The 15,422-nt window shown below is 42.7% G+C and overlaps 1 protein-coding gene across 2 annotated transcripts in view; it reads right to left on the bottom strand.

Moving 5' to 3' along the window:
- The window catches only part of LOC148519353 (histone-arginine methyltransferase CARM1-like), a 200,177-nt gene extending 190,999 nt beyond the window's left edge, over positions 1 to 9,178 (bottom strand). For both annotated transcript variants that reach the window (XM_088476635.1, XM_088476636.1), the window contains exon 1: positions 8,930 to 9,178. In XM_088476635.1, coding sequence (XP_088332761.1) covers positions 8,930 to 9,119 — 190 coding nt within the window. In that variant the 5' untranslated portion in view covers positions 9,120 to 9,178. The remainder of the gene's footprint in view (positions 1 to 8,929) is intronic.
- Positions 9,179 to 15,422: the final 6,244 nt, after the last annotated feature.

The following is a 15,422-nucleotide window of genomic DNA, read 5'->3' as shown; positions in this document are numbered from 1 at the left end:
GGCAGAAATTGGAATGATAAGGAGGACAATGGGACAGACTATAGAAAAGAAGGGCAATGGCACACATGGGGAACTTTTGAGTATCTTTGTCTAATGCAGCTGCTGTCAGATCTCATATTTCCATGGTCCATTTACAGTTATATACTGTATATAAGGAAGTGTGCAGTGCACACTATGCCTGGCAATGGCAGCAGAGGAGAGGGGAGGAGGAGAGCTGGTGTCAGGCAACTGTGGAGGCAGAGCTGAAGAAGTAAAGCTTATCCGGTGGGGAGCCTCAAAGGGGGGCCTATCTGAGAGAGCATGCCTAGCGTTCTTACCTTCATCAGTCTAATTATGGGTCTCATGAGATGCGTCGGGAGCCGCTTATGCACATAAACCGCACATTGGAGGTTGCGCCTCCTTGGAGAGTCACTGGGTCCTAGTCTCTGGTAGGTGGTAGCAGTAAATGGAGGCAACGCGGAGGGCACCTTACCACTGTGGGACCCCCGGTGAGGCGGGACCCAGTACATTAGTACCGGCTGTACAAGTCAATATATATACACTTGCTGCGTCTTGTCTGGTGTGCACTCCATACAAGTTATGCTACATGTCTTATCAGGGCCGGAGGTAGACTTCTAGGCACCCTAGGCAAAACTTCTGCATGCCCCCCCTTCCCCATCCCCGCTGTACTCATTTAGCCCCTCAGGCGAAAATGACTTTGCACAGGCGGAGCTGCAGATAAGTTTTGTGTTTTATATATATATATATATATATATATACTGTATATATATATATATATATATATATATAAAACACAAAACTTATCCGCAACTCCGCCTGTGCAAAGTCATTTTCGTCTGAGGGGCTAAATGAGTATGAAGAGGGGGGCGCAGGCAGAAGTATGTATATATATATATATATATATATATACACAAACACACACACACACACACACACACACATATATATATATATATATATATATATATACACACACACACGTACACTATATATATACAGTATCAGGGGCATAACTAGAACATTTTGGACCCCATAGCAACATTTTTAAGGGTCCCCCCCTAACTTAGGTCTTACTCAATGCCCACAGTAGTAGTTCCCCTAAAACTCTAAATGCTCACTGTAATGGTGCCCCTTATACAATGCCCACTGTAGTAATAATGCCCCCTGTAGTAATGCCCCTGGTAACAATGCCCCCTGGTAATAATGCCCCTAAAAGTAATGCCTCCCCTGTAGTAGTGCCCCCAGTAGTAATGCTCCCTGCAGAGCCCCAGTAGTAATGCCCCTTGAATTGCCCCCAGTAGTAAGGGCACCTGTAGTGCCCTCAGTTGTAGGGCTCCCAATAGTGACCCCAATAGAAAGGCCCCTGTAGTGCCCCCATATGATGCCCCCAGTAGTAAGGCCTCTGTAGTGCCCCCATATAATGCCCCCAGTAGTAAGGCCGCTGTAGTGCCCCCTATGATGCCCCCAGTAGTAAGACCCCTGTAGTGCCCCCATATGATGCCCCCAGTAGTAAGGCCCTTGTAATGCCCCCAGTAGTAAACAACCCCCACGCGCACACACAAATACACACAAAAAAACCCCAATACTTACCTAAAACCCCGCTCCAGTGTCTGCTGCCGTCTTTCCTTGGGGAATGCTCCTCGGTACTATGGGAGTGACGCCATGACGTCACTCTCATAGTGCACTGCGAGACCCGGAGGCCGGTGCCTAGCAGTGAGCTCCGTTGTCTGGTTGCTGCTGGCACCGGGGGGGGGGAGAGGAGAGAAGGAGCCGGGCGCCCGCTGGCAACACAATCTCAGTGGGCACCCGGCACATAGGGGGTGCGATTGCTGGGCCGGCAGACCCCCAGACTCAGAAGCGCCCTCTAGTGGTCGGCGCCCCTAGGAAGCTGCCTAAGCTCGCCTAGTGGAAGCGCCGGCCCTGTGTCTTATTGTGATCCAGTCACTATGACAACCACATAGAGCTTAGACTCGCGTATCTTTGATATTTTTGTAACTTTCTGACATGATACTCTGTTTGCCATTTCATGCTTTTTTACATCCTCTACATTGATGCAAAGTGGTTATCTTTATTCTGACACTGTATCACTGAATGTATGATATTTTTCATGTATGTTTTGCCTGTTTTGTTTATTTGAAATTTTCATGATGTCATGAGTTATTTATTTTGGCACCATTTTTGAAGATATTAAGCCCTGTGGCTACTGAATCTTGACATACATGTACTTGATAAAAGGTCTGATGCAGACCTGAAATGTTGCTCTGTGAGAAAAAACAAACCTCTTGTTTAGCATCTACCTTTGGAATGTCGTCGCTTTTTGTTCCTTATATATATATATATATATATATATGTATATATATATATATCAATACACACAAACGACACAGGAATGCGCTTAATGTATAGTATTTGTATCAAATTGGGAGTTCAAAGCAATTCATGTGAGTTCTTAGAATAGAATCTATAAGGTTTATCCAATATCTTTATACTGAAATCAGGAAGCATGGGATGCAGTCATTATGTCGACATTTTAAATGTTGAAATGTTGACATTTAACATGTCAGCAATAGCAGAATGTCGACATGCTCACAGTGCAGAATGTGAAATGTTGATGGCATTCATCATAGACTGGAGGGTTAGGATTAGGCTACAGAGGGGAGATTCAGCATTAGGCACTAGGGAAAGGGTTAGGCACTAGTGGGAGGTTTAGGGGTTAGGGATACTCACCTCCGAAGCTGCTGAAGGATGAGACGGAAGTCATCATGATGACGTCATTCACAGACATATCACTGGTATACACTGGCCGACGCACACAAGATATATTGGCCGATCAACTGATCACCCAATATATCTGCCAGTGTGTACCCAGCATTAAACTACCCAACTTTAAAGTGACTTATCAATTGAATGATAATACAATACATATTGAGCTATTTATCTGATGATAATAATAATAATAATACTTGACAAGTTAATTGCAGGGTTCATGTGTAGTATAATAACATTTTGGGCAGGTATGTATTATCCTTATTACAATCAGGGCCTCCACAAAAGACAAAATAGTAACTTGCCAGAGTGTCCAGATCACACACAACTAAAACATGTAAGCTAATGCATCTATGTATAAGCATTTTAATAATATATGAGGTGCTCTAGAAGTCACACGTAAAGTGATAGTTTACATTACCACTTTACTTCAGGGTACAGACCGGAGAGGCTAATACACATTTGCAAGTATGGGCTGACCTCTACAATGAGTTATTGGCTTCTGAAGATAGTATAATCAGGGACAAGTGCAATTATCAATTTGCCAACCTCAGAAAAGCTGATGGTAAAGCATCATGTTTAAAGTTGTAAACCCGAGACAGTGCTGTACTAACATGCTGGCACATCAGGTTCAAGGTACTGCTCTCTCCCTTGTCTACGTCTCGACATTCTGACTATCAATTAGCTATATACATCCTGATACATCTGCCCATGTTTCTTTGATTGTATTAAGTAAAATACATTTTGTTTGCAACCTAAGTTTTACATGTATGTTAAATTGCAAAATATAGCCTTCTAAGAACACTGATTTTGCTTAAAGCAAACACTTGTCAGAAACTGTGTGTCTGTGTACATATTCCATTTGATTATATTTATTATGGACTATCAATGTTTAAGGACATTTAGCACACTTCAAAATTGTGTATTAATTGTCTGATTCAATGCCCCTATGTACGAGCCTTTACACCTTCAAAATAAACATTTTTTTTTTTACATTTTCTTTGCTCTCAGTATTACAGGAATGGTGCCACCAACTGCGAGACCTCATCCCAGTCAAATGAGGCTGAAATTCAAAGCTATTATTCCTCATCTGTACAGCTTCCCATAATTTCAGAATGAGATTCAAAATGTATTTAAGTCACTACAAAACAAGCATATCATGCTTTCGCATGTGTGTATAGATTCATGGAGTTGTAAAATAAGATGCAAATCCAGGACAACAAAATAACAGCTTCTGCTCAATGTCTGCCTTCTAAGTCAAATACAGCTGTTCAAACAAGTGAGTAAATTAGACCAAAAGAAGAAACAAAAATGTGATAGCAAAATTGAAAGTAAAATCGAAAATGGATTTTTATATTAAAAAGGTAATTCAAGAAGTTCCATAACCTGGAGGAGATGCCCTTATTATCATTTACACACTAAGGGGTAAATTTACTAAAGTGAGAGTTTTTAGAAGTGAGTTTAAAAAGTGATGTTGTTCATAGCAACCAATCAGATTCTAGCTATTATCTTCCAGAAGGTGCTAGTTAAATTTTAAGTAGAATCTGATTGGTTGCTATGGGCAACATCACTTTTTAAACTCACTTCTAAAAACTCTCACTTTAGTAAATTTACCCCTAATAATAATAACACATGTTCTATGTGTATTATTAACCAAAGTAATTTTCCACCACTTGAGTGCAATTTAATTCCTTACAGTGGTTCTGTAACCTATATACAATGAAGAGTTCCATGTTCTGACTTGAACCAGTAAGCAATAAGCGGCCTGGGAATTTGCTAGGAAACAAGGGATGTCACTGAGGCATGGCCTGATGAATATTCAGGAGGGCTGATTTATATTCATTAGGTACTGGTTCCTGTTGAACTGATAAGCACAATTCTCATAAATAGTATTTCAGCAGGGGCAAATGCAGGATTTCTACAGGGGGGGTTCTGAATACTTGATTTAAGAACAAAAGTAAAGAAAATCTACAGCAGACACTGATTTGATGTAGTTACATTTTTTTCACATACATATGGTTGAATCCCAAAATGTAGCTTATTCATGCAGTCTTACTGTATTGAGTAATATACAGATATGCCCAGCTATATCCTTGCCGCCGGCATAGCAAATTGCGCCAGGCATAGCGCGAGACGATATGTGCACTGTGTACGCACGTCCATAGGAATGCAGGTTGCAATCACAGTGCGCGACATAGCGGGGAATCACATGGCATGATGCGTGTGCACGTTTGTGGCTCGGTCAGCCACGATGTAACTGAGCGCATCTGTAATGTTTATATACAGGGTGACCATAATTACATTTGGTAGGGAGACTAATTAGGACATAGGAAGCAGAATTCAGTTTGAAAAAAAATTGTGCAAAAAGTCACTGATAGGGGAAATATATCGCTGTACAATGTGAATACTAATGTTCAGCCCGCGACTGGAACAGCGGGACAGTGCCCGAAAAACAGGACTGTTCCGCTGAAATTGGGATTGTTAGGAGAACTGCACCTCTATGGGGTCAGTGGCAAACGCAGGATTTTGAAAGGGGGGTTTCCAAATAATCGCCTGCCCGCCCCCCCCCAGCAGTAGAATAATATGGCACCTGGCTGCATTCAAAAAAACAAAATACTGGGACTCCCAGCCCCCGTCACCCTACCTACCCCCCCCAGCAGTAGAATAATATGGCACCTGGCTGCAGTCACAAAAAAAATAAATACTGGGACTCCCAGCCCGCCCCCCACCCCCCACAGCAGCAGAATAGCAGTAGAATATAATAAGGGGGGGGGGGCGGGCGTCGGGGGCTGGGAGTCCGAGTATTTTTTTTTTTTGAATGGTGCCGCACCATTCAAAAAAAAAAATACTCGGACTCCCAGCCCCCGCCGCCGGCCCGCCCGCCAGCAAAATCCCCGGCGCTCCCCCGACACATACTGGCAGCTTCAACAATTCGGCGCCCACTTGCATCTTGCGGCTGCCCGGCGCCGAACTCAACAGCTCCGGAGGCGCGGCAGTCCACAGAGCACCGCTGACAGCTGAGAGGTGCTGATGTCAAGGTGCCTGCCTGGGAACTGGCTGGGAGGGTCTTGCGCGCTGCAGCTCCCCCTACAGCCAGCCCAGGCAGTGTCACAGTATTTCTTAAAAAAAAAAATGTATTAAGCAGCGCTGCTCGCCGGGTCGAACAGGAGGGTTTCCAGGGACTCGGAAACCCCCCCTGCGTGCGCGGGTGGGGGTGGCGTCCCTGTTCGACCGCTCTGGTCGAACACCCCTAGAGCCGGCCCTGTATGTTATCATTAGTGTAACACAATAAAGGTCAATCCTTCATTGCAGTTTAGCCTTGCTATTCATTTGTCTGTCCGTTTCATGCATTATTTATGTAATTACAGGTGACTTGCAAATGTTTCTTTTAGAATGTAATATAATTTACAATATCAATAAACCACCTGTTTCTTCTATTGTGTTTTGTTACAGATTCACTCCATAGACATCCTCTCGACTCCTAAGGTAAGTTCTACACTTTGTTAGTCTGGGGTTAGATTTATTAAGTACTACACGTTTACTGGTTACTAATAGTTCCACAATAGGTATGATTTACATTCATATAACACCCTATACAGTTTAAAGTATCACAACAGTTCAACAGTATATTATACACAATGATAGGAATAATCCGATGGTACTAAGTAATCGCTGCAGTTTATAAAAGTCTAACAGTATGAACTATACTACTACATAGTTATCCTTTTCCTTAGGTATTTTATAACACAGTTCATAGGCATATATTGTCCTGATGAGCTAATCCACCAAATGCCGTTTGGATAACTATTTAATATGCTTGCAGAGATGATATCCCTAGATGCTTGGGATAATAAATGTTCCCTTTGTTACAGTCTAATTATTACTCAGAGGTGCTCCTTCAGGTAAAAGCCAGGGTGTTTATTTATATACATTGGGGGCTGTACTCTTATCCCTATATTCTTAGGAAATCCCAGTTTATAGTAATTTGTCCCCTCAGTAACCCAATGCTGAGGGATGCTGTATTGGCATCATTAACTCCCTGGTAGCATCCTCCTGCATTACAATTAAAGAACTGGTCCTTGTCAATCAGCAATAACTATAGCTATACGAAATAATTGTAGTCCTCCCCCAACTCTTCTGGTTTATATCCAGACCCTTTAGTGAACAATTATCTAAACCTTTGGCTGTTAACAATCCTCCATTGATGGGTCTATTGTAATCCTGTGGATAAGAATTATTCTGCTGGCACTTTCAGTGTAGTCTGGTCCCCCACTACCCTCCTACTATCACTACCAAACGAGGGGCTCTACAATAAGCTCTGAATGCTGGCCACATACAATCCACTGCTGTGGTGAAGTGAGTGAATATCTCTAGACAGTCTCTTACTACATGTGGGTACTGCGGAGCGTTTAATCAGCCAAGCCACTGTCTGCATAGGAGTCGCTGCCAGTATGCTAGTATCTGCTGCTGCAGCTGCCATATAACGGGCCGCCTCTCCTCTGTCACTCACCACTCGCCAACCTGTCCTCTCCCGGAGATGACTGAACATCTGGGTCCGCCCACCTGTCCTGCCTCCTCCTACTGCTTATTGCCACTGCAACCCGGGACAACGCCTCCACCTCTGCAACTCCCGGGCAAGTGGAGCACTCTAGACCTGTATGCTGTCGGAGCTTAGCCCCAGAACCAGCCGCTATCACTGGAGCCTATGTGCCGGTCACCTCAGGGCCAGTTGCACGCTCCATACTCCCTTGCCAGCGGAGCTCAAGCCGGACACAGCCACCACTTAGCTCCAGGTAAACCCACTCTGGCTTCAGTGACTGAGATTCCCGACCACCGCTGTAATCTCTGCTACCTTAACAGAGCCGGTTAGCCTCAGCCTGAGCACTCGTGGGGGAACCACACTCTGTCCTCCTGCGCTAATGCGGTGCCTTATATCCCCTCCACTACAACCGCATGACCCTCCTTGTCCTGCCTGGGGCACCAGCACCTTCCAGTCTACAGCTACAGTTACAGTTACAGTTATAGTTATAGTTACAGTTACAGTTACAGTTATAGTTAGCCTACACACGTGTTTTTTTTCTAGCACTTTCTACACTACCTCGTGCCACTGCTTCTGGCTTTTACCTGGAACCCATAAGTTTACATATATACCATTACACATGAAATACATTGTCTGATATACAATAAATATGCATAAACACTATCCTATCTCTATATGCATTCGGTATGATTTACTGCTGGCCGCAAATCCCGGCAACGGCAGCCCGACAGAGGAAATCCAGGTCATCCTAAAGGTAAGTATAAACTAATCTAATTCTACCCCTAACCCTAACCCTCCTTTAGGGTTCCTAGTCCTAACCACCACCCCCTGTGCCTAACCCTAACCCCCCCTTTAAGTGCCTAAACCTAACCCCACCTCCCCCACCCCTGGGGGGGTTCCTAACCCTAACCTTCCCCCGGGGGTGCCTAACCCTAAGTCCCCCACCCGGGAGCCCCTAACCTAACCTCCCCCCCCACCGCTGTCCGCACCCGGCGCTCAGCATCACTTCGATTGGGAGGCTGGGCACCGGTCTCCCGGCTTCGGTAAAATTACAGGCGTCTAGATTTAGATGCCTGTCATTTAACCCTCGCCGGGATTAGGTAGTTGGGAAGCCGGCTGTCGACATTGCGACGGCTGGCTTCCTGAACGTATACCCTCTATATATATTATTTACATTTTTCACATTCCTAGCCTACATACCGAATAAGGCTACAATTATATAAAAAAAAATAAAGCTACAATATACATTTAGAAAAATGGTATTCACAGCTATGCATACAACTGGAGAGTTAACTCTGCATCAGGTGCTACAGTATCTGAATAACACTGACAGTGATAATAACACTGCACATGGTGCCACCTTTACTCTCTTCTCCTGGGTTGCAAAAGAAGAGAAATTGGCAGTTGTCCTTACTTCTTTGTATAATTATAAAGTAGGTGACAACCTGTTGTACTCAGGTCAATAATTAAAGACTTACAATACATTGTGTAAGATGAGTATGTGTTAAGTGAGTTAGAGGTTAGATAACTAGAATGAAATACTCTATTACACCTGATGTGTTTTTCTATGAGAAAGTGCCAAGCTCATTCCAGATCAGAACACTAATAGAAGCGATACATTACCATCAGTCAGGGTCATGTCAGCTTCCTCTTCCCCATTGTGGAAATGCAGTACAAGTATATTTGGGCTTAGGCTGCTGGTCAGCTGTAATGAACCATGTCCACTTCCATTCTCACTTCCTTTCTTCTGTTCCTCACTGAGGAAGACCAGCTTAACACTGCACTGCAGTTGGAGGGGTGGAGGAGAAGCCATAACAAAGGATGAGAGAGTAGAAATGGAAAACTGCAAAGCAGCCACTGCTGTGTTTCCCCCTTCAGAGACCTGGGCAATAACCCAGCAGACTCAAGTTCACGGAATGACAGAGGGATTTTTTTTATTATGTACACTACCATTGGGACTAAGCACATCACTTATTTCATTTGAGAGACACCTTCTGGTTCTGTTGAGAATCAGCAGCTGAAAGTATGTGGTTTCACAGTTCCCAGTAGCTCAAAGTAAGCATAAAGTATGCATTGCAAACAATTTTAGATGTTAAACAGTTTTGAATAGATCTTTAGCGACCTCTGCTGGTCATTTCACAGACTTGTTTTGAATAATAGCTAAAGTTAAACCTGTTTGAACATAACAGTATTTAGAATTGTTTCATCCATTTCAGTGATGTATGTAACTGCTTTGATTACGTAAATACATAAAAAAAAACTAAATATCTCCCCCAAAATGTATATTTTGATAAATCCTTGTTTGAATGAACATAAATAGTATTTAATTTTTGCAATGAAGGGAATGCATTCTTCTCATACACTATACAATTATCCGTTAGATATCTGTCCGGTTGGAATGAAAATCTGGTACTATATGGGAGCAAATGACAATCGATCATTTGCTCACAATCACTGGAAACTTAACAAAAATGGTTGTTCAGACAAATTGGTTAAATCAAACGGAGTTAACCACTTTGAACAATCATTTTTGTCCATTTTCCATGGTGTAAGACCATATGATCGATTGTCATTTGCTCCCATACATTACAAGATTTTCATTCCAACCAGCCAGATTGGACAGAAATCTGACAGATAACTGTATAGCAGGGTTTCCCAACTACGGTCCTCAAGGCACACTAACAGTCCAGGTTTTAGGGATAGCCATACTAGAGCACAAGTGACTTAATTAGTACCTCAGTTATTTTGATTTAACCATCTGTGCACAATCATGGATATCACTAAAACCAGGACTGTTAGTGTGCCTTGAGGACCGAGGTTGGGAATCACTGCTGTATAGTCTATGTCCCGCATTAAGTAAAATGTGTGATTAATGTCAGCTTTCAATGTTGCAGTGAAGTAACATTGTTAACGGCCAATACAGAGACTATCAATATATAGTGTACATAATTAGGAAGTAATAAATCATGTTTCCAATAAACCCATCCAGTACCTAATGTGCAGTATTGATGTAACATTTCTGTATTCATGTAGAATGTACTGTAAGGGCTTCTTTATCAATTATGTAGTCTTTATTCAGAAACATGGCATGCACTGCACTCTACAATCTTTAATGAGTGTATATTATGCTATACGCGCATGTACGTTCAGTTTTGATTTAGTTGGAAGTATATTTGGTGTATACCTGCCATAAACAAGGAGCATATGTTACAAATGCTGAGCTGGACACATCTTTTAGCTCAGAATATGAATGTAAATTTGCTAGTTTTGCATTTGCCAAAAATCTGGCACATTTGCTGATGTTGAGAACTGGACACATCTTGCAATAGGTACAGTTCAACACATGATGGTAAAATGTTATTTTCCCTTGTACTTTGTATTACAGATAACACTGCACAACAATGAAAATGTTTCCGATGTGAAAATAGTCACTTATAATTGATTTCAGCATGCAAAGAATGAATATGACATTTAAAACTCTCAGTTAGCTCTGAGTTACGAGATATAGCCCATTTATGACAATGGGCTCTATTTACTACAATCCGCATATTGAATGCGGATTGTAGTGTGATATTACCGAGTGAATTCGCATTGCGAATTCAGGCAATATCACAGGGATTTACTATAAATCCCTTGCAGGGACAGAGCTTGCGATAAAGCTCTGTCCCTGCGGATCCCATCCGCACTCTAGTCGCGGTATTTTCGGAAAAAATACCACGACTAAGAGCCCGCGCATGCGCCGACCGACCACCGCTACTACCCCCCCACTGACGCTAAGCCCCGCCCCCGGTGCTAAGTCCCGCCCCCCGCGATCGCGGACCCCCGCGACCCCCCCTCCCTTCATTACACTTACCTGCATCCTCCTGGCCTCCGGTGATCTTCTCCGGGCTTCCCGATCAGGTGATCTCCCATACTGCACTGGGACCCGATCACCTGATGACCGGGCCCCAGTGCACTGTGGGAGACCAGCTGACCGGAGAGGACCCATCACCGGAGGCCCGATCACCGGTCCCTGGATTCAGGTAAGGAAAAAAAAAATGTTTAATTTTTTTTTCTTTTTTTTACAGTAATCAGCTTGCGGTCTACTTAGACCACACAGCTGATTACTGGTACCGGCTCCCGCCTCTGCTCTCTCCGTTAGAGCAGAGTGGGAGCCCGGTAACCGGGGGAGACCCTGGATAACGCCACCTCCAGGTGGCGTTATTATCACAGGGCTTCCCCCGGTATTTTTTTACAATTTATTTTTAGTAACTTGCACACAGATCACATTTCCCATTACAATTATGGGAAATGCGATCTGCTTTACTAAAAATAAGTGATACTGGGGGTTGGAGTAGAATTTTACTAATTCTACTCCAATTGCCCTGTAATAACTACAGGTGAAACTAAAATAATGTGAAAAGGGTATGAAAACACCCTTTTTCACTTTATTTTAGTAAAAATAATGTTAATAAATAGAGCCCAATGTAGTATAGTGAAGTGGGCAGAATGGAGAGAATCTTACCAGCAGTCTGCGTTCCGCGCAGAGGGGGCGGGGTCTAATGACCCAATTAAATGAATCCGTTATTTGTCCCCTCCCCTATTCATATATATGCAATTCACGGGATTACCCACACAAGATAACTGTGGTGCACTGAGTGACAAGCATAGTGAGCGATTCCACCAAGACATTTCAGCAATGGAACAAAGATATCAGGGTAGGTGAATCACTACTGTTGGACAGTGACAAGAGATGCCCCAGAAGAGAAGTACAAGCGACAAGAAAAGAGAAAGCACCCCCATGAATAGGCCACTATATTAGATAGTACTTTTGTATGCTGTATGTTTGTTTCGTATGCTGTATGTTTGTTTCGTATGCTGTATGTTTGTTTCGTATGCTGTATGTTTGTTTTGTTTTGTGTTCTTATTTGTGATTGATTGAATTAAAACAACTGTTATTTATTTTCTATCAAGAAAATATCAGATTATTTTAAAATAGCTTTTCACTATGACTATATTACTAATGTACATACAGTATAGTGCAAGTAGTGTAGCTCAAAAAATAGAGCTAGTAAAAACATTTTCAAATCATTTTAGTTTTTCTTGACCTCAAATTAGTAATGAATGACTATTTTCAGAAAGGAACAAATTAAAAGAATTAATTTGTTGTACAGTGTAACTTATGTCCAATTCAGCATTGTGTCCATAGTGTTCAAGCCAAGTGGGCCAGAACAGGGCAGATCTGCATCCCGTCAGTTGTATTTGGAGTCAGAATGTATTCCGCCTCAATAGACCCACAGCAGGACGCTCACTTACTGCCTGATGATGATGGATGCTGCATGCCACGCAGTCCATATCAATATATATTGCAAGTGGGCAGCTCTACAGTGACTTGGTCCACCTCCCCCTTCAATGGCAGGCCAGGAATGAGACGTGGTGATGTCTGTCTCATTTCTGCAGTGCACCTAGGGATGCCACAGCAGAGAGAGGAGGACCAGCCCACATACCAGATTGCATATCAAGTTAGTAAAAAAGGCATGATTGGATGCTGCGGGGGTGTGAATGGTCAGATCAGGGATCATTGCGGCTGGGGCTGCTCAGCAGACAAATTAAATAGATATAAAGTGGGGTGCAGCAGTGAGGAATGAAATCAAATATAAGTCACAGGGCATGATGGTGCTGGAGATACACAGATGGGGAAGAGAATGGAGAGACACAGGAGGGTGAGGCTGGAGAGATGGGGGAATTAAGCTGGAGAAACATGGAGAATAGGCTGGAGAGATGCAAGGGCAAGGCACTGGAGAGACATGATCTCCTATTTTCATACTGAATCCAGCTTAAAACACTGTCTTTCTTCAGAGGACCCCTGCTGCAGAGAAACCATAATATGGGTAATAAAAGACTCAAGCATCAAGGTTACATAGGGGCTGCAAAAAAAAACATGGGGCACCCAAGTGACAGCGACTTGTAATAAAAAGTCAGAGGGATGGCTGAAAATGAATTTAGTGACGCGGATGGCATAGAACTATTTTTTTCTTTATTTTACATTGTAGTTAGCTGGTGACAGGAGTGTTAAAAAGCATCTAAAATATATTTAGCACAATAATAGCCCCTAAAGCTTCTGGGACCTAAGCGGCTCCCATCCCCCCATGTGTGTGCAGGTGGTATTTATCCATGTCTTATTGGTTTTAATTTGCTCTAGAACTTCCATTATTTGTGTTTCCAATGGATATTTCAGTACAAATATAAGTGTCATCTTTAAAACAGGCAAATCAGTTCACCAACATGTTTATAGCTCTTTCTGTGAAACATTGTGTGTAGGTTAGGATGTTACCAGAAACTGATAGTGGAAGCAGGTCCAAACAAGCAATGTATAGTTTCTTACCCTACCTTTCCCTAGTAGCGGTGGTCAGGGGTGCCGAGAGGGGGGGAGCGGGTACAAATTACCTGGGCCCGGGCTTGCTGGGGGGGCCTGGTGGGGGCCTGGGTCCAGTAAGGCTCACCCCCTCTTTCATCACAGCAGCCCAGCACACGCTGCTGTGTGCTGGGCTGCACTGGTGGACTGTTCGCAGCTGCTATAAAGTCTCCTGTGGGGGGGCGATCAAGCTGATTGCACCCCCCACTGGTTATGCGCTGGGCTGAGGGGGCTCAGAGCGACCCCCTTGCCAGCAACAGCAACAAGAAATCCAAACCTACACAACAAGCCATAACATAGGGAGAGAAAGGGAATGTACCTTAGTCCAGTACACTGGTGAGCTACTGCAACCATTTGCAATAGTAACTAATAAAATGAGTTCAGACACTGCCAGTTTGAGTCAGGTGAGTCCCCTTATGAAACTACTGGAAAAGCAGCTAGAGGAACTGAAGGAGGATATGAAATAAAGTGATTCCACTAAGTATGTTGGACTTGTAGATCCATTTTTTTATTCACTTCATCAGGACCAAAAAGTTGTCAACATCTTGCAATTGGATCACTACATTTTGGCAACCATGCTTGATCATAGGTAAGCAATATCTTTCTTTCTAACTGACACATATCTTAAGAGATGCAAGGAGCTCCTTGCTAGCAATTTGTCAGCTCAAATGGCACAATGTCTCCTGCTTTAGTTTCTCTTGCAAATGCTGCTGCCAGAAAAAAAATGACCATTTCCAAGGGTCCGACTAGGGGTGAGGATGATGAGTCAACTCAGCGCACCAAAGTGAAACACCAATTTGACATCTGGTCAGGCTTAAAAGAATTGCCTAAATTGACACCTCTACCATAATTCAAACTGATACACTAAGCATCAATAGGGAGGAGGATTATTTTAGTGACAATGTATAAATTGGGATGTCACACAGTTCTATTGATTACTTGGAGGAAAATAAGGCAATTTGGAGCCACTTGTACAAACTAGTTTTGGTGTACTTAAGCTGCCCAGTGTACTCAGAAAGAGCGTTTAGCACAGCTGAGAACCTTGTGAATGATACACGTAAGAGGCTACTTCCTCAAAACATGGACAAACTCATGTTAAATAAACTACAAATTATATGAGGAAACCTTTGCTGCCAAGTGCAACAAAGTACAGAGACTTCTGTAATGGTGGATTCCAGAGGTGATTAGCTAATATTTTGTGGTGATGATGATGTTAACAGTGATAAGGGTGAGAAGGATGAGGATGATAACACTGTACAACAAATTAATACTTTTCATTTGTTTCCTTTCTAAAAATAGTCATACATTACTAATTTGAGGTCAAGAAAAACTAAAATGATTTCAGAATGTTTTTACTAGCTCTATTTTTTGAGCTACACTACTTGCACTATACTGTATGTACATTAGTAATATAGTCATAGTGAAAAGCTATTTTAAAATAATCTGATATTTTCTTGATAGAAAATAAATAACAGTTGTTTTAATTCAATCAATCACAAATAAGAACAGAAAAATGAAACAAACATACAGCATATGGAACAAACATACAGAATATGAAACAAACATACAGCATATGAAAGTACTATCTAATATAGTGGCCTATTCATGGGGGTGCTTTCTCTTTGCTTGTCGCTTGTACTCCTCTTCTGGGGCATCTCTTGTCACTGTCCAACAGTAGTGATTCACCTACCCTGATATCTTTGTTCCATTGCTGAAATGTCT

This window comes from Taudactylus pleione, unplaced genomic scaffold (genome assembly GCF_031769625.1).
Source record: "Taudactylus pleione unplaced genomic scaffold, aTauple2 ptg000190l, whole genome shotgun sequence".
Lineage (NCBI taxonomy): Eukaryota > Metazoa > Chordata > Amphibia > Anura > Myobatrachidae > Taudactylus > Taudactylus pleione.
Note: the sequence above shows the minus strand (reverse complement) of the source record. Positions and strands in the feature narration are given on the sequence as shown.